The 17,638-nt window shown below is 43.4% G+C and overlaps 1 protein-coding gene across 3 annotated transcripts; it reads left to right on the forward strand.

The window, feature by feature from the left end:
- The first annotated feature begins 1,988 nt into the window (after nucleotides 1-1,988).
- On the forward strand, nucleotides 1,989-8,779 carry LOC139349135 (probable global transcription activator SNF2L2). Of its 3 annotated transcripts, none has more exons than XM_070989662.1 (6): nucleotides 1,989-2,459; nucleotides 4,283-4,512; nucleotides 5,884-5,989; nucleotides 7,243-7,344; nucleotides 7,540-7,684; nucleotides 7,843-8,779. In XM_070989662.1, the coding sequence occupies exons 1-6, from the start codon at nucleotides 2,364-2,366 to the stop codon at nucleotides 7,974-7,976; spliced, it is 813 nt and encodes a 270-aa protein (XP_070845763.1). In that variant the 5' UTR covers nucleotides 1,989-2,363; the 3' UTR covers nucleotides 7,977-8,779. The 3 variants fall into 3 exon arrangements, with proteins under 3 accessions (XP_070845763.1, XP_070845764.1, XP_070845765.1); XM_070989663.1 differs by having other exon boundaries at nucleotides 1,989-2,263; XM_070989664.1 differs by lacking the exon at nucleotides 1,989-2,459 and adding an exon at nucleotides 2,685-4,127.
- Nucleotides 8,780-17,638: the final 8,859 nt, after the last annotated feature.

The following is a 17,638-nucleotide window of genomic DNA, read 5'->3' on the forward strand; positions in this document are numbered from 1 at the left end:
ATGAAATCGTGCCGACGTTAAAACTTGATGATTTGCTTGATCTTTGCTCAGCGTTTCGGGTTTTTGAAAGGACGTGCCAGCATGACGTGGGAGGGTTATCAGAGTGAGCTTTGGCTAAATGTGGAAGCGTTCAGAGTGAACTCATTCAACTGCAGCCAGTTGTCAAGATAAGATGGATTACCGTCACTTAAAGGCCCCAAAAACACTTTTTTTCATGCAGCTTGTAACTATGAGAGATGGACACACTGTTCACTGCCAAGGCGTGAACAGCTTTGGCTATTTCCTGAGAGATTTCTGTTGTTATGTTTTAGTCAATGCTCCTCTTACTGGTTTGATGTGGGGGGGGGGTCAGCTCGGAAAAGGTCATGTCACATATTTCCGTGCACCAATCATGATTTAGCAACAGCTGACTGAAGGTTTGTTTGCTGGTGTTGTCAAAGTGTTGATGAATAAGATTTTTCCTCCAAACTTTCACTTTGATTGTTGCTCATTCAGACCTGAATATTAACAGGCTGAAAATTCAAAGTTCAGAGTGTTTAATACAGTCAGGCCCACATTTGAAGTGTTTGCTAAAAGCATTTTATGATAATGAGCATTTTTTAAGGCCTTTGGTGTCGCCGCAGTCAGGCAGCGAGGGGAAATACAGTGAAGTATGACAAATGGCCTCGGCCAACAGAGGATCGAGTCAGCCGCGTGGCATGACAGCACCGCTGTAGGTCAGCTGGTGCACAGTGATTTCTCTCTGGTTCCACTGAATTACAGTCCCAGCCGCACAAGTCGGCTGCACAAAAGGGCAGTGTTCTGTTATTTCGAGTGTGACCTTAGTCGAAGAACATACAACAGGATCCTCTACTCCTGCCCCGCTTTCTTGTGAATCCCTCATTTCCTGCGCTGTGAGTTCTGACATGCTGTTTTCCAGCAGTCCTTTGCACATGTTGGGGGGGGGGGGGCGAATTGATTCACAGAAACCAGATGTGTTTGAGTATCAGCCCCAACTAGAAAAAGTCCACTGTTGTTACTGAAATTGTTGCAGCACAGATTTTTTTCCCCTTGCTGTCTTGGCACAGAAACGAAGTGTAATCTGATATTAAGGCATTAATCACCCTGCTGGAATTCTGGGGCTGCACACACAAACGCAAGGGCGAAATCTTGAGTCGGGGTATAAGCTAACAGATATGGGCCTAATAGGTTATTTACAGCTGCTTTATGTTGCAGTAAGCAACATCTATCCCCTAGTTAAAACACCACAAATGGCTTATGTCGCTGATTAGGGAAATGAAGCTGCGCCTGTAGATATGAGCTCTTCTACCAAACCAGAATTAGCAGGTTGACAGTCTGAGGCAATCTAGAAGTAGACAGTTACCTCGCGGGTCAGTCAGGCTCCTCTCTGCATCCAGGCGCACCTGGCACAGTGTGCGCTGGTTTTGTGAAACCATCAGTCATCATTGCGTTTCCGTCTGACCGTCAGGTACATGTGGGTAATTAGGACCATGCCTCCGCACGCCTGGCGCACACACGTTTCACAGTGGCCCCCGCTGCGTGCGTTTACACCAACAGCTACAATGACAACCTGGTGGGAGCACGCGGTTGGCTGGTTTATATCTGACATGTGTATCAGAGACGATGCATTCAAGCGGACCGTGTTTTTGTTGACGTGCCGGTGATCAGATGTGATGTGCGTCAGAGCCTTGCGCATGGCGCAGGAACCAAAAACTTTGGCAGCTTCCTGAGCCGCACACAGCTGCTGTGTTCACTGCTGCTGGTTGACATGTACACCAACATGAAGCAGGAAGAGTCCAGCAAACAGTGTGAGCACCCCGTGCGTTTACCACTGAACACTGAGGAGAACTAAAAGCTTTCAGCTCTTGGAGGATCTGCAGGCGTGTCTGGTCATTACTGGGGAGGGGATGAGGGCAGATTTCCATATTTCATATATTTGAGGGGACGTGACCCCCCCGTGGCGAGTACGCGCCTACACGAATGTGCTCACACTTTATAAAGCATGCATGTCGCTGCAGGCTGGACTCATGTTTCCAAGCTCACTGCATTGGTTGACGCAAAATGGCACGCTCCCTCTGAAATGCAATGCCACATTTAAAAAAATAATAAAAACAAAAATGGACCCGATAACTTTAACAGCAGGGTAGGAAGAGGGAAAAAAAACGTCTGGCAGCAGTCGATATTAAAAACATGCAGAGGGAGACAAGCTCGGGGCCTTCCAGAGTCAGGAAAAAGACTTCGGAGAGCTGCAGACAGGAGATGGGTATGGCATTTCTATTTTCCCCCAGCCCATTGATTTGTATATGAAAACATAGCGCTTTTATTCTCCCCCCTTCTGGGCTCTGCTTCTGAGTGATCAGCTGATGAAGAGACTAGCAGCTCGCCGCTATGCTGGCTTGCTAATTCTCTCCCCCACAGCTGCAGCCGATCCTGATAGCCAGCCTGCAGATTGCAGTCAGGTAAATATCCTCCTCCATGTCTTTTCTTCTCAGGCTCAGGATTCAGCCAGGCTACATCGCATGGGAAGAGAGGAAGAGATGGATAAAATGTGTGTGTGTGCGTGTGTGTTTGCGTGCGTGCGTGTGTGTGTGCGCACGCCAGGGAAAGAGAGCGAGTGTCTGTGAGTTTATTCGTGTCTGTCTGTGTAAGAGCGCGCGCGCGCGCGTGTGTATGTGTGTGAGCGAGAGCAAGGGGAGAGAGGGAGTGTGTAGGTGTGTGTTGTAACAGATGAGAGGGAATCTTTGCCAGATTAGTCAGGGAAGAGGCAGGCTTGTTAGGAGATAGCACAGGCATGGAGCATCACATGCACACGCTGACACCCTTCCGCTCACACATGCACAGTCAATCAGGCGGCTCTCAGCTGCGTTGTACATCTTTGAGGATTACCCTCCATCCCTCCAGTATTCCGCTGGAGCGATTGCAGCCCCTTAGAGAGAGTAGCGGGGCTCTCAGAGCCTACATTTGAGCCGAGCGATGATGAGCAGGAATTCTATTGTCATCTTTCTAGCGTTGTTGTCTCCTCCAGCTCAATGATCTGCCGTGTCTTTTGTGCAGGCATGCGTTTTGGTTTTGTTAAGTTTTTTTTCTGTCACTGTATCACCACCAGTCCTATTCTTTTTTTTTCTTTTTTTTTTTGGCTTGGAAATTATTTTTCAGTCATAATTGTGCACGGATCCGTTCCTGCTGCTCTCACCACTGTGTGCACAATCCATGTTTTCAGCATGCTTTCATCTCTGTCCTTGAGAAATACATCTTCACAAGCGCATGCTCTATTATATGATCTGAATGCTTGTGTGTGTACTGCATGAGCCTGTATGATTGATGCATCAATATTCTGTTAGGATTGGACAGCATGCCTTCCCTATTTCCTCTCTCTTCTCTCCAGCCGGGGCTGCTGCTGCTGCTGGAGCTGTTTGCTGCATGCATACTCATGTTTCTGGCCTCTAATTGCCTTTGTGGAAAATACAGTGGTTGCAGCAGATATTCGTAAGGGACCGATGGTTGAAAATAACTCAGGATGCAGCATGCGTCCTCGTCGAACGGCATACACCTAAAAGCATGTGTCTGCCTCAGTTTTGTGCATGATCCAGGGAAATGTGGGTTAATATTCATTGAATTAATAACACGGCTTCTTCAAATGTATTCCCATTCATTGTGCATTAAAAAAATTCTGCCTCCCCTCGACAATCATCTGACATCAAAGCCTGCAGATAGAATAATCTGCCCTAAATTTGCAGAGACAGCACAGCAGTTGGGTCGCTCCAGTCCATGCAAATTCAGATGCTTTTGTAATAAATAAATAAACCCTCTTTCATTTGAATACAAAACCATACTCCGTAATTCTGAATGCTTAAACTCCAGCCAGCACTGCTAATTAGCTGGAGACTGTGATTGCCTTAATTTTGGGGTTTCAGACTTATAGCTTGGTGTCTGAAGCACTCCAGGTTTCTATCTTTCTGGCAAATGAGTGCTTGCGAACATATGTTGTGTGTAGCAGTTTCTGAGCATCCCAAAATGTCACATGAAAGTCAGAGGAAGAGTTGAAATGAAGGGAAAAGGACGAGTTTTTAATTGAAAATCTGTCTTTCCTCCCCGTCCCCAGTTTATATTGTCCTTGTGATGCTGAGGTACGAACTGAATGACAAAGGAAGGACGTGACAGGCTTTTTGTGGACACTATAAAGTACATGTTGTCTACTGCAATGTCCCATCCAGCTTACTCTACCCCCTGTAAGTTTCTTTGAGTGTCAGATGTCCCCCATTCAGTGCCCCTCTTCCTGCAGCCTGAGACAGGAGAGAACGGGTCCCTGGAGGAGATGGAGGAGGACATCAGTCTGAAGAAACGTAAGAGCGATCACCATGGGGAGAAAGAACTGCAGGCCGGCCAGGAAACTGGCGAAAAGGTCAAAAGGAAGCGAGGACGCCCACCAGCTGAGAAACTGCCTCCAAATCCACCTGAACTCACCAGAACGCTGAGCACGCTGGTAGACATGGTTATCAACTACAAGGACGGGTGAGGACGCTCAGTTATTTGACACTGTGATGCAACTATATTAACTGTTAGTCGTGAACTAGCTGAGGAGAAACATGCCACAGCGAGCCCGGGGTCAAGTTATTAACACGAAATCACAACAACAATCACAATATCAATCTACTCCTGAAGACAAATTCATTTTTACATTATCTCAAAATGCTGACGAAAATCACTGCCTTTAATCCAAATTAAACATGTCAATTATACAGTTACCTCCAGATATGCAATATTTATAAACACTTTTTTTTTTTTTTAAATAGTCTGAATTATTGTAGGCTAATAAGACTCTGGCTGTGTACTTTACTACTTTAAGCATGCATTGGCCTTTTTGTACATACTGCAGCTGCAGCAGATTCGTACTGTCGCATGCAGTATGCACACAATTAGGGGTTACTAGTTTGTTATAAGATTGTTTGTTAAACTTTGACCCTCTTGCTCAAACATCCATCCATCCAAGTATGTGATTTGAAGTGGGTGCTAAGACTTGTGGGTCAGAATAGCCCTGCTGGCTAGCATTCTGCAAAATGTTACCAGATGCAGCAGGACGTCCTGGTATTTTTGGCATACTGCATTTGATGTGCTAAGTATTGGGACATAGTTTTCTGGCATACTGAATATTACAGTAGTAAGGGTATTGAAACACAGTCTGAGAGCGAACATGCTAGCAGCAGCTGTACTCAGACACAGTGGTGTTTTGAGCTAAATGCTAACATTAGCATGATAACATGCTAATGTTAATAAATAATTTTCACTGTCTTAGATTAGCATGTTAGCTAACATCCATGCTAACAAAAACAAAGGGTAGCTGGTGATAATTCCAGTAGTTCTGCAGGGTTTTTTATATTTTTATCGCTGTCCCGTCTTTCAAGTTTTGCAGTTGCTGAGTGAGATAAACAGCACACATCAACAGCAACTCTTCCGTCTTCGCTGTCGTTCAAGCATCATTTCACTTACCGCTGGATCGATCTTAAATATCGATAAGCGTTGTATAGTTTGAATAGTTTTGTAAGTATTTTCTTGTAGACTTGTGGGTGTTGTTTGTGTCAATTCCACCAGGCTACGAAACATCAAAGTACGTCCGTTTGGGATTGTAGCAAGAAGATATTTTAACTGATTTATGTTTAACGATGATTGAATCATATACTTTGAATAACAGCCTTAAAAGCAAAAAACTCCTCTGAATTGGATTTAGCTCTCATCTGATAGTGACATAAGTCCTGATCTCTGTGTAAAAGACATTATTACCCACTTTGACCATTCTGGGCTTCAATAAATGTCAGTCATATACTGATCAAAGAGTTCCTTGATCAAATGGGATTACGTGACCTCTCCCACTGTGAACTCTTCCAGGTTGGGTCGACAGATCAGTAAAGGGTTTGTGCAGCTTCCCTCTAAGAAAGAGGTACCTGAGTACTACGAGCTGATCCGAAAGCCTGTGGACTTCAGAAGGATCAGGGTACGTGTCACTGAATACCCTCAGGACTCAGATGTCACCGCGACGATATCATTACAATGACATCTGCTGAAAGAGGTTCAAACACACACACACAGCTATCAACGCAGCTAACTAGCTAGCACATTTGAATGACACCACCAAAGGGGCCGACTCCAAAAATCATAAGAACTGACATGAATGCCAAGCTATCAAGAGAGGAATAGAATAGTCCTACATGCTTGCACCTTTACTCTGCAGCTCCTTACCACACATACACAGGTGAGGCTTCACTTAACAAGCTCGTTAGCTGCAGAAGATGTGAGCCGTGAGGTTGGGATTCAGCTGCACATCAAAGGGCTTAAAAGATAGAGAAGATCAAAAATTGATCAAATCACCTACTCACTCTCATGTTACCCGAAACCAGTAAAATATGCATGTCCATATAACACTGAGCCAGAGTCCTCTTTAAAACGGTGTTCATGAAAATAGTTTTCTTTAAAGTTGCAAACACGAGAAGCGATCTAAGCTGTTCTTGCAGCAGACGACAAGTGGCCTTAAGTCACAGACCTGAGCCGCAGGCCTGTATCCTCGTATGTATGCATGAGCGATGGAGGGTGTTATTCTGTATTCTTATTATTGTCAGTGAGGATGAAAACCAACAATGTCTTTGTCCGTCTCTCAGATTCAAAGATGTAGTTCACACAGATGCAGCAGCACACACAGGTCATTGTTAGCGTTCATGTGGAAATCGCCGTTAATTGTGCACTTGTTGAAGTAGTGTACAGTTATGTCAGGACGTCACTTTGCTGGCCCAGGTGTGTTTGACTCTTCACAGGTGTGTTTTAATTGCATCTGTCACGTTCTTTGCAGTGACATACATCTGACGGACAGCGTGTTTTAGCTCCATTTTGGTCAGACGTTTCTCGAAACACCAGGTTTAAAAACAGTGAATGTTGACTTTTCCACTTCTCCAATTTTGTCTTTTTTTAATCTTCCTCCTCTATCTAATCTTCCACCTCTTTCCACACTTAGTCCGCCCGGCTTGACCCAGTCTTTATGCAAGGGAGCACCAAAGCCAATAAGCATATTTCTCTGAAACTTTAGGTATTTTTTAAAGATGGGAGGCTCAGTTTGGGTTTGTATTTCAGTGTTTTGGGAATGTATTTTGTGTTTGTCCTTATAATAAGACCCTCTGTTGCACTACTGCTTATTAAATTATTAACAGCTGATTAATCATTGCGTTGAGGTTTTGATACTGACCCTCTGCTTCACAGGAGCGTGTGCGTAATCACAAGTACAGAAGTGTGGGGGATTTGGAAAAGGATATTTTCCTGCTGTGTCACAACGCTCAGACTTATAACCTGGAGGGATCTCAGGTGAACCCCGAGGATTTCTTTCATTTGAAAGCAGCAAAACTGTTTTCCCACACTTTCCATGCTATTACTGTAGCTGTAAATGGGCTTGGATCTTGACGTGGTGAAGAACAACCTCCGTGTGTGTGTGTGTGTGTGTGTGTGTGTGTGTGTGTGTGTGTGTGTGTGTGTCGCACGTGTCTCTGTTTACAACTGCAGATCTACGAGGATTCAATTGTCATTAAGTCTGTTTTCGAGAGCGCGAGACAGAGAATTGTCACAGACGAGGAACAGAAAGAGACGGTTCGCGCCAGTCACAGCGATAATGGCGGCAGGGCTGAAGACCAGTTTGTTCCATCAGCAGGTGAGGGTTAAAACATCGGGAGGCCTGGTGAGCAAAATGACTCCAAATGTTTTTAAAAGTGCTCGCATCGTTACGTTGAATTCAGCTTTCGTATGACTGGAGCGTGTGAGATTTTGTTTTTGCATTCGGCTCATCCTGTTTTCTCTTTTTGTAACCAGTGAAACCATTACCAGTGCAGCTAAAGAAAGGGAATAAGGAGGAGAGAAGCAGAAATACCATGGCCAAGAGGCTCCACAGTGATTTAGACAGTGATGAGGATCTAGAGGATAACACCACAAAAGATGAAGGTTGAACTGAAGGGCCTGCCTTTTTTTTTTTGGTTTTGTATCCTGGTTCATTCTCTTCCCTTTTCATCGGTTTCTTCATTTTCTCAGCAAAAGAAAGGTGTTTGAAAATAAAAAGGAAACGGCCGCTCAAAGAGACGTGCTTACGGATCAATGCTTTTTCTTTCAGATGCCACTCAAACAGGTCTTGCTGCACATAGTGCTGTTCTTTTAATTTAGCTAGTCTTTTACAGTAATTTCCGTTTTACCTGCCTTAGTCCCTGTGATTGCTTCTGCAAATACCCTGTAAAACACCAGTTTCACTGACTGTTTTTAGTCCATATATTTGATTGTATGAAATGCCTTCATATGTCTTGGAGCATGATATGTATATCTCTCCTGAAGCTGGCTCCTCCCGAGCAGCACCTGCTGATGACAATGTTGATGTGTTCAGGGCTCGAGTTTCGAAGCACACGGGAAGGTCATTTTTTAAAGACAACGAGAACAAACGGACACTGTAAGTTTAAAATCTCTGAATGTGATTTTAGAGATGACACATCTTTGATAAAAAAAAAAAAGAAGAAGCAGCGAACATATGAAGACTATACTTGATGGAACAGGTTTTGGTCTGATCAAGGGTACTCTAGTTGGACATTTGTATCCTTGTGCTACAGTACATACACATATTGTACAGTTTGTGTGAAAAGTAAGTAAAAAGTCAAATTTCTTTTCATTTACTCTCCTGGGTGGGGGGTGGAAGACATCATTGTTAAGACAATCCCTGGAAACATGTATCACTTAAACACTTGCGAAATAAATTTTACCAAAAAGCTCCACTGGTTGGTCATTACTGTCATTATTAACAGAATTAGCATATAAAATGTGTTTGTGGAGGTGTAGATTTAAGTAATTAGTCAGTGACATACACTAATTTAACCTCAACACTAAGGCAGCATTATTCCATTTAGAGTATAAATACTGTGTGAAATGTGTATTTTGTCAATGTGCCAATAGGTGGTGCAAGAGAACTTTATCATTGTGTCTCTTTTAGTGTTTTTTAACACACGCTTGTGTAACAGCATCACCTCTCATTTATGTCCTGAACCAGTTGTTTCTCCACTTTATTTTCTCTATTACATGCAGTAATTGTGTTAAGGGGAACAGACAGAGAGGTGGGAGGTTTAATGGAAGGGTAAATGGGATGGGAATACGAGCCGGGCAGGTCCAGAGTGGAATCTGGAGAGCTGCTGGACTCAGCTGAGGTGCAAGGACAAAGGGAGGGGAGACAGAGGCGGGACAGCAGACAGCACTGCAAGGAGAGGACGAATTCAGTCCCTGAGAGCAGACGGTAACTGGATGCAGAGTAGCAAAAGTGGTAAATAACTGGCTCGCAGCGTGACAGCACTAACTGGTGGCAGAGGCTGCGATCTGGCGAGGTGGAAGCGGCAGGGCTGAGTCTTTGTAGGAGGCTTGATTACAGGATGGGATGCAGCTGGTGATGCTCGCTCGGCTCTGCCTTCAGCACACCTGTCTCCACTCAGACAATCACACGGACACAGAGAGGAAGAGAGAGAGACACGCAGGGAAGGGGAAAGACTGAACAGCCGAGGCACGGCCATCACTCTGACAAACTGATAAGCATGTGACACGTTTTGGACAGCGCTTGCAGACGAAAGTTCACAGCAAACACTGGGTCGTAACACAAACTGACAAACAAAATGCAGAAAAAAATACAGTGATTTGTCATTTTTATCACCACAACCACCATGTGGCCACAGTCAGTGTGTCCTGCTCACACTCTCCATTACAGCAAAATACAGAGGTGGACACCTGAGCAAAAGATGATGAAATACATGATTTCCAGCATCCACAATAATGCACAAGCTGCCAGAACTCCTTCCCTGTGTGCTCATGCACCCACATGTTAATTCATGTTTATGATCGTCCCTCTCGTGTGCTTCATTCGTATCCTCCATCATAATTGCTTCATACGTCATGTGTCTCAGGGTCTCATCTGTCGCGATGTCACAGCCAATCTGCGCTCGACTGACCCTTGAAGAATTTCAATTGACCCCATTTAAAGAGGCGAAACGGCACCAATCAAGTCACATGATGACTGTAGGCCTAAGTGGTACACGGTTAGCATGGACACCTTCTCCAACCCAACACGCTGTAACGTGCAAGTAACTCAAGTAACTGTGGCAAGTAACTCGTTAAGTAAGGGAGATTATTATTACCAGCACCATGAGGCATCTTCGTTTCATCTGTACATACCTGAAGAGCAATGATTTGTGTTTTATGGGTTACTGTTTCTTGGCTGGGTGCAGTGACGAAGCTAATCGTCTCCTGGCTCTTTGTCATACTTGATGGACAGATATGTGGTTGAAATCTTTTCACTTAACTCTCAATAAGAAAGCAAATCTTCCTAAATGTTGACCTATCCTTTTAAAGCTGCCTTATAGTCATTTTTTACCACTAGGGGGCAGAAATGTTAAAAAGCAACTGTTGTTTAGCTTTTACCTTTACCTGTCAGCAATAACGCATCCAGGGGATACATGAACGTGCCATTGGGGTCTTTTAATGACCACCTGTTGAATAATTACAACATTTCAGGCCTGGTTTGGTCCGAAAGCTCCTGAGAAAAACATCTGTTTGCTGTGGCTCTTCACTGCTTCACAGAAAACAACAACCGTTTGCATGTTCGAGAGCAGCTTCACAGATTTATATTCGGGAGAGCCTGTGGGATTTTTCCTTATGGGCTTAAAAAAAAAAAAAGCTGACAGCAACAACAAGCTGCAGCCTGAGCGGATCCTCTGTGGGATTCTCAGGTCATGCTCAACTTTCACATGTCTCAGAGTTGTTTGTGTCAGTGTTAATATCAAAACTGTCACTTAGAGGGGCTTCAGACAGCTGTTGTTTCAGTGCAGCAGGGTGAGCAGTTGGAGTAGATGGTGTGGTTGGATTAAGATTCAATGCCATGCCTCCAGTGCACGAGTTCATTTCATGGCAAGGATATGAATGAATGTACTGGCTACAGCCACAGCTGTCAGCATGAGTTTAGTTTTTGTGGATGAAAATACATGCAAAAGTTTGATAAGCTGGTAGTTTATTTAGCTTAACGTTAACGAGGTGTGTGGCGCAGGTGTTTCACATGCCAGCAGGGATGGAGTAGAAGGGGAAAAGTGGGCCTGACTATTTGGGAGGGGCCCTCAAAAATCCTGGAATAATTCTTTTTTTATGTCCAAGTAATTAGCATCATAACTGCATTCAAACTGGCTGAATAGATCGGTTGAGAGACTGAGCTTTGCATCCAAAAAAAATATTTCTGAGGCCCCTCTCACCCCTTAAAAGGGCAAAAAAATGGTTTAGTCCACCCCTGCACTGAGATTCCTCATTAAACAGCCAATCAAGCTGAATGACTTGCATCTGAATATGCACTGTGAGTCATGTCTCCCCCCCCCCGAAAAAACAGGGTACTAAAAAAGAAAAGAAATAAAAGGGAAAAGGAAAAGAGAGAAAAAAGGAAAGAGACGGAAAGCAAACTGAAGAAAAGACACGTGACCACAGTTTCAGAATGATTTAAGATAATATCAGCAGTTTCTATTGAAGGCAGCCATCCAGGAGCTTGGGGTATATTTGCATCAGTAGCATAAATTAATCCGGATCATAGTATCATGTGACACAGAGAGCAGAGCAGCAGCAGGTCCCTCGTCTTTTACCGAGGACTTGTGACAAGTCGAGCTCACGAAGTGGCTGCTGTTCCTCGCAGTAAAGACTTTGGAGCAACGTTTAAGCCCTTTACCAGTAAGAGAGCGTGGCAGCTTTGGTATCAACGGATTCATTTCAGCCTCAAGATTCATATGATACCACCGCCCTCGTTTAGAAACTGATCCCGTAGCAGCCTTGAAAAGACACGGTGATGATCCACCATCACTTTCAGAGGCTAAGAAGAAAGCCCAGTATGAAAGAATAATTTCAATTTTAAGATCACAGTAACAAAGGACGCAGAGTTTATTCTATTTTTCACTTTGAGACAGTTAAATCATGCAGGGCTCCCAGTCAGCTGCAGTTTGAGTCACTGCATCGTGAGCTTGACAGATTAAATGATCTGACATTACACTTACACACTACGAAGCTGATTCTTTTAGTCTTATTGTTTCTGCTAATAAAACCTGACGAGTGAAGTTTTGAGTTGTCTTTTATTGCAGTACAAAGACCATTTCCTCAGTGTCTGGGTTAGAAAACTAACATGGTATTTTAGCTTTGTCTCATACCTTGAGAGCAATAAATACTTAGAGTGCAAAGAAAATAATGTTTTTAAAAGCATGAAACTCCAAGCAAACCTTATTTAGACATAGTAACAGTATCATACAGTAACTGTAGGCAGCAGTATGCTGAGAAGAGAAGCACATATCACAGATTATTATTATTATTAGATGTTTAAATGTGATTTGAATGCTTCATTTCTGAGCTCTCTAATAACCTACAGATTCATGTCGTCACAGTCGTTGGCTCAGCTGTTTGTACATTTTCAAAAGCTGCATGACAGACGTGGATCAAGAGAAGACGGTGGTCCACAGAGACAGACCCACGGTGGATGTATAAGGCCCAGAGTTTTGTGCTGCGCCCGTGAGTGCCAGCTCCTCCTCACACCCTCCTCCTCCTCATACAGCCAAGCCTTTGAGCCAAGAGCTTTATGATGGGAAAAGCATACATTTTTAATGCACTCTCTCTGGCAGCGTTTATTAAGCGAGACTGCTGAAGGATGAAGCCGCAAACAGAGTTTTACCTGAAAATCTCAAAGACAGGCGACAGAAGAGAGAACTGGCAGAAGGAAACTAACAGAATTATAGTTTTGTTTAATTGTATGTGGTGATAAATTATTCGGTCTGAGGGAATTCTGCTCTGGCAAAGGCGGGCGTGCCTGCCGGCAGCTGTGTTTCTGAGGCGTGTGACTGGCCAGTGTGGCTTCAGGTTTGTGGTTATTTCACCGCCTGTTGGTTTGGCTCTTGATAGCGCTTCCATTGTCATACGGGTGGAGATTTCTTTTAAAACAGCACAGACACATACACTCATCACCACTCGCACACTCATCGCATACTCACTGACCTCCAGAGAGACACACCCTGTTTATTGCCCTCTTCATTTAAATATTTAGCTTTATTTGCACACCATGTGCAGACTCCCTCTTTCGTCACATACTTTCAAGCTCCTACGTGACACCAAGCAGCTCATTATTGCAGAGCTGCCTGACAGCCGACTCACAGGTCTGGAGGTGAGGACATCGTTAGAGTTGCCACTAGCAACTATATGAGTAGGTTTCTGTAACACAGTCAAGTCAAAGGAAGCCAAAGGTGGCCTGAGAGACAGGACGTAACACAGACGCTTGTCTGTGTTCTGGAGGGTGTTTTGGCAGAAGAGAAATGGGAATGAAGTCGTAAACAACAGGCTAGCACACACAGGGTGGAAAGCATGTCCTGTTAAACAGCCATTTTTACCAAAACAGAACCAAAACAACCATATTACCTGCACTCAGAAATATTTCAGATTTTCTTACTAAGCAAGAATAAATAGAGACTCATATCTCACTGGAATAATCTCTCATACATAATACATATGGAATCTAATAGAGAGTTTATGAAGCAGCTGAAGGTTCTTGAAGGTGGGCAGACAATAACAAGTAAGAATAGAAATAATTACTCTCTAACTTCCTTTCTTTGCAGTGCAGATGTTCCCGTATGAACTGAGGTTTACTCTCAGCCACTCTGGGGGCCAAGTCAGTATCATAAAGATGGTTATGTGTTGACGTTCCCAGAGGATGAAGTCTACAGACCAGGCTGACCTTTATCTGAGTGAGAAATCTTCATTAGCCAATAGATGAATTACTGGTCCAGTCTTTTATGTCCCCTCAGGTCAGATTTCCAGTTCGTCCATTGCTTTGATTTATGTCTGAATACCTGCATCAGCTGGGCTTCATTTTTAGCGCCGAATAGGAAATGTTAGCATTGGTAACACTCGAAGCTAAGAGGGTGAACATGGTAAACATCAGCACGTTACGAATGATGTCTTTACATGCACGGAAATAAGTGAATGTAGATGATATTTGTGAACATCTTAGCATGCTGACATTAGCATTCAGAGTGTAGCGCAGAGCCCCTGCATGGCACTCTGACACTGTGTCCACACGGGAGGATTAGCATTAGCAGCACGTTAGCAGAGCAGCAGCTCCATCTGTGTCTGCAGAGGATGCTTTCCGGCACAGCGCTCAGAAGCGAATGCACATTCTCTTAACATTATTTAAAGTAAAAATACGGTTTGGTTCTTGTTTACATGCGTAAAGCAGAAGCAAAACAAAGCTTGTTGTTGCGTTCCAGGTCCAATTTAAAGTGTCTATCATCTTGCTCAGTCAAATTCCATTTCCTGCAGTGTTCCCCAGGTGGAATGAGATAATGAAAACTAAATAAATCAATTGACAGTACTGAGATATGCTTCTTAGCGTTTAATGAAGTGCGGTGTGGCAGAAGTAAAAAGCTCCTCCCAGATGTTTAGAGATTAACATCGTCCTCGGTGAGGAGCCGCTAAAAGGCGAGGGCTCTTACAGTGTATAGCTCTGGGAAACAAAGCGGCACGTACAGTATGTCTTCTTGATGAAAATCTCACATAAAATGACACATAAACCTAATGGAGGAGCCGGGATGGAGATACACCTGAAGGTAGACGCACTAATGGCTTTTGGAGATTAGTGGGCCCAGAAGGTGACTTTAATCTGTTGAGAAGACAATCCATTTTCTCTGCCCCCATAGGACACAGATTTAATAGATAGTTAGTCTGGTCCACATTTCACTAATCAGCTGTAATATCAGTCGATCACATTTGGTCTTTCATTGTCGGTCTTGGAAGGGAAAATGTCAGCACCTACATTTATCTTTGATTTTACGCTTCATTTGCCAGAGTTAAGTCATTTTGACTTCCCCGTCATTTGTATGACATTTGACATTTATTTTAACTTCCTGCAGATGACTGACAGCTATTTTCAAAAGCCTGCAGAGTTGGTCACTTCTTTGCTCTGACATAGGAAGCCCAACCAGTGAAGTCATAAACTCAGAGAGCGCTGAGAGGTTTTTTTATACCGAACAGGAAAACACATCAGCTGTCTTCAGTGCACATGCAATTTGTGTGATAGAACTGCTCCATCAAGAAAAGAGAGCAACACTATTGGAGCACATACAGCAGCTTGAGGATTAATAACCTGAATGTAAAAGTCAATAATTCAATGATTGCATTTTCCAGGTCTGTGTTGCTGCTTTCAGCTTCACTGAGAACATACAGCACACCTAAAAACTTTACTATCTCGGTGACAACTTGACCTGGCATTTGGCCGTGCTTTGGCGTTATACCGCATTTTCCTTGACATTTTAAGGCATTTTATGTGTGTCATAGTGGAGATATTCTGAAGTATGAGGTGGGAACTTTCTGATTTAACTGTATCAATAGATGCAAATGTTCGAGGTGCGCCGCAGGAGCATCAGCCAACCAACTTCCCTGGTGTTTTCAGTGATACTGATGGTGGGAAAGTCACGAAAGAGTTCTTATTTTGAGTTCAACTTTCAGGTAAATATACGCATTTTATGATTGAATGAGATGCCATGAGGTGAGATGACGATGATGGCATGAGCAAATCACATCAAATGACATGAGATAAGAAATCATATAAGATAAGATTGTAACAGGTATTATCCTGCAGCAGTGCCACCTGAACCTGGAAGTTCGTGAGTCTCAGATTCAGGGAGGGAAAAGAAAAAGACGTAGTCAGAGTCACAAAGCTAAGGCAGTTACCAGGGGGCGGGAGAACAGGTGAGGTCAAAGGCAGAGAGTCTTGCATGAAGGCAAAGAACAACCTTGCAATGTGTGAGTGGCAGAGAGCTGCTTAAGTATTGTACTGATTAATGATGAGTTTCAGGTGTGTGTCAGGTGATTGAGCAGATGGGCGTGGCTAACTGGAGCAGGTGAGAGGGAGTGGCAGCAGGTAAGGAATTGACAGATGTGACAAACATGCATAGATTTGCATCACAGGTGTGCTCATCATCCTCGGTCTGACCTCAGCTCTGCTCGTCTCAAGCTCCTCATGAGTCCCAGGATGGCAGAGCTGCCGGAGAGTTCTTCACCCCAGAGGAAGCCCCACATGCTCCGATGATGCGCTGTGGCTGCAAAAATCCTCATAAAGGCCTGCTAAACTAGTCTAGTTATCCTTTGTTTTTCTTTCAGTCAGTTACTGTGATCATCCACAGTGTCTTGAAATTCACCAGAAATATAGACTTGGAAATAAAACTGTATGGCAACACAGGCAGGAAGGAGAAATGAACCGCTCACTTTTTCATTCCTAAACCAATAAAACATGCACAAGAGACTATAGATCTTCATTTACCTTTTGCATTTATGGCTTAAGTGACACTGTAGATTGCTGAGCTGTTTCTCCTTTTGAGATTTAATATATTAGTATGGGCGCATTTGAAAGCGTTGAGAAGAAAAACGAAGGCAGTGAGTGGTATATTACTCACTGAGTGAGTGAGTAATATACCACAGGGAGTCAAAGACGTGGTTTCCCACTCCTGTCAGGGGAGGTGTTTCACTAGCAGGTTTGCAGGAGTGTTAGAAAATGTATCACCGTGCTTCAATAAAAGTTTAATAAAAACCTGTAAAACTCACATCTGGGATAAATAAACGAGCAGAAGAGAAAGTCTCAGATTAAGAGAGACTTTTTTCATCAAAGTGTTTTGAAGTGTGTAAAAGATTTGATCATTACGTTGTCATTGTGTTTTGTCCTCCCAACTGTTTCTGTTCATTAAACTCAATGAATGATTCTGGGTGAAAAACATAAACCTCATGTGACATCGTGTATTGACTTTGGATTTGGATAGCAGTCAGACTTTTCTATGTGTGGTAAATCTCCATCAGCTACAAGTTCATTTCATTTGTAGTTTTGGGAGCTTGATGGGAGATTTCTGGCACTATAACATCAACTGTAGCAGCTATAATATTGGCATGAATGAAAAAGTGTTCAATTTTCTGCCTACAGTTGTGGGTGAGTACACATTTAAAATTGTCAGTAATCACTGCTATGCATCTATGCCATGAACGTGGCACCAGTGTGGTCTGAGAGATAATGAGGCCGTGGGAATGCATACAAATATATAATTTATATATCCTTGTGTAAATCAGGTTATTGGTTTCTAGGCAGCATCGCATGATAGTGTTAGATGTTCTTTAAAATGAATTTCTCATAATCAGCCTAATTTCCAGCAGAAGCAGCCTAAAATAACAAGCTGTATACAATAAGTCCTTTTGTGGGGGTTGTGTGATAGTTCTCTCACGGTTATCATGAACTAAAATGTAGCAAAGTTGTAGCTAAGGCCACATTTATCTTATATTTATTATCTTCGAAGGCCAATCAGCCAGCACAGTCCAGGGTGAACATGTTGCATCCTGTGTGGCCGCTCATTACTGCTGCATTGTCAGCATAATGCAGAGGATGAACATAGACGACTCTGTTCTCTATGAAAGTCTAAACCTGCGTTTCGCAGATACTGCTGTTACGCTGTAAGTTATCTTCATTGTCTGTGCAGCATTATTGCGTAGATGGTGGAGACAAAGTGCTGCAGGGGAAGCATTTGTGGTGATTTTCTTCTTCCTC

The sequence above is a fragment of the Chaetodon trifascialis genome, chromosome 20 (assembly GCF_039877785.1).
Source record: "Chaetodon trifascialis isolate fChaTrf1 chromosome 20, fChaTrf1.hap1, whole genome shotgun sequence".
In the NCBI taxonomy this organism is placed as follows: Eukaryota; Metazoa; Chordata; class Actinopteri; order Chaetodontiformes; family Chaetodontidae; genus Chaetodon; species Chaetodon trifascialis.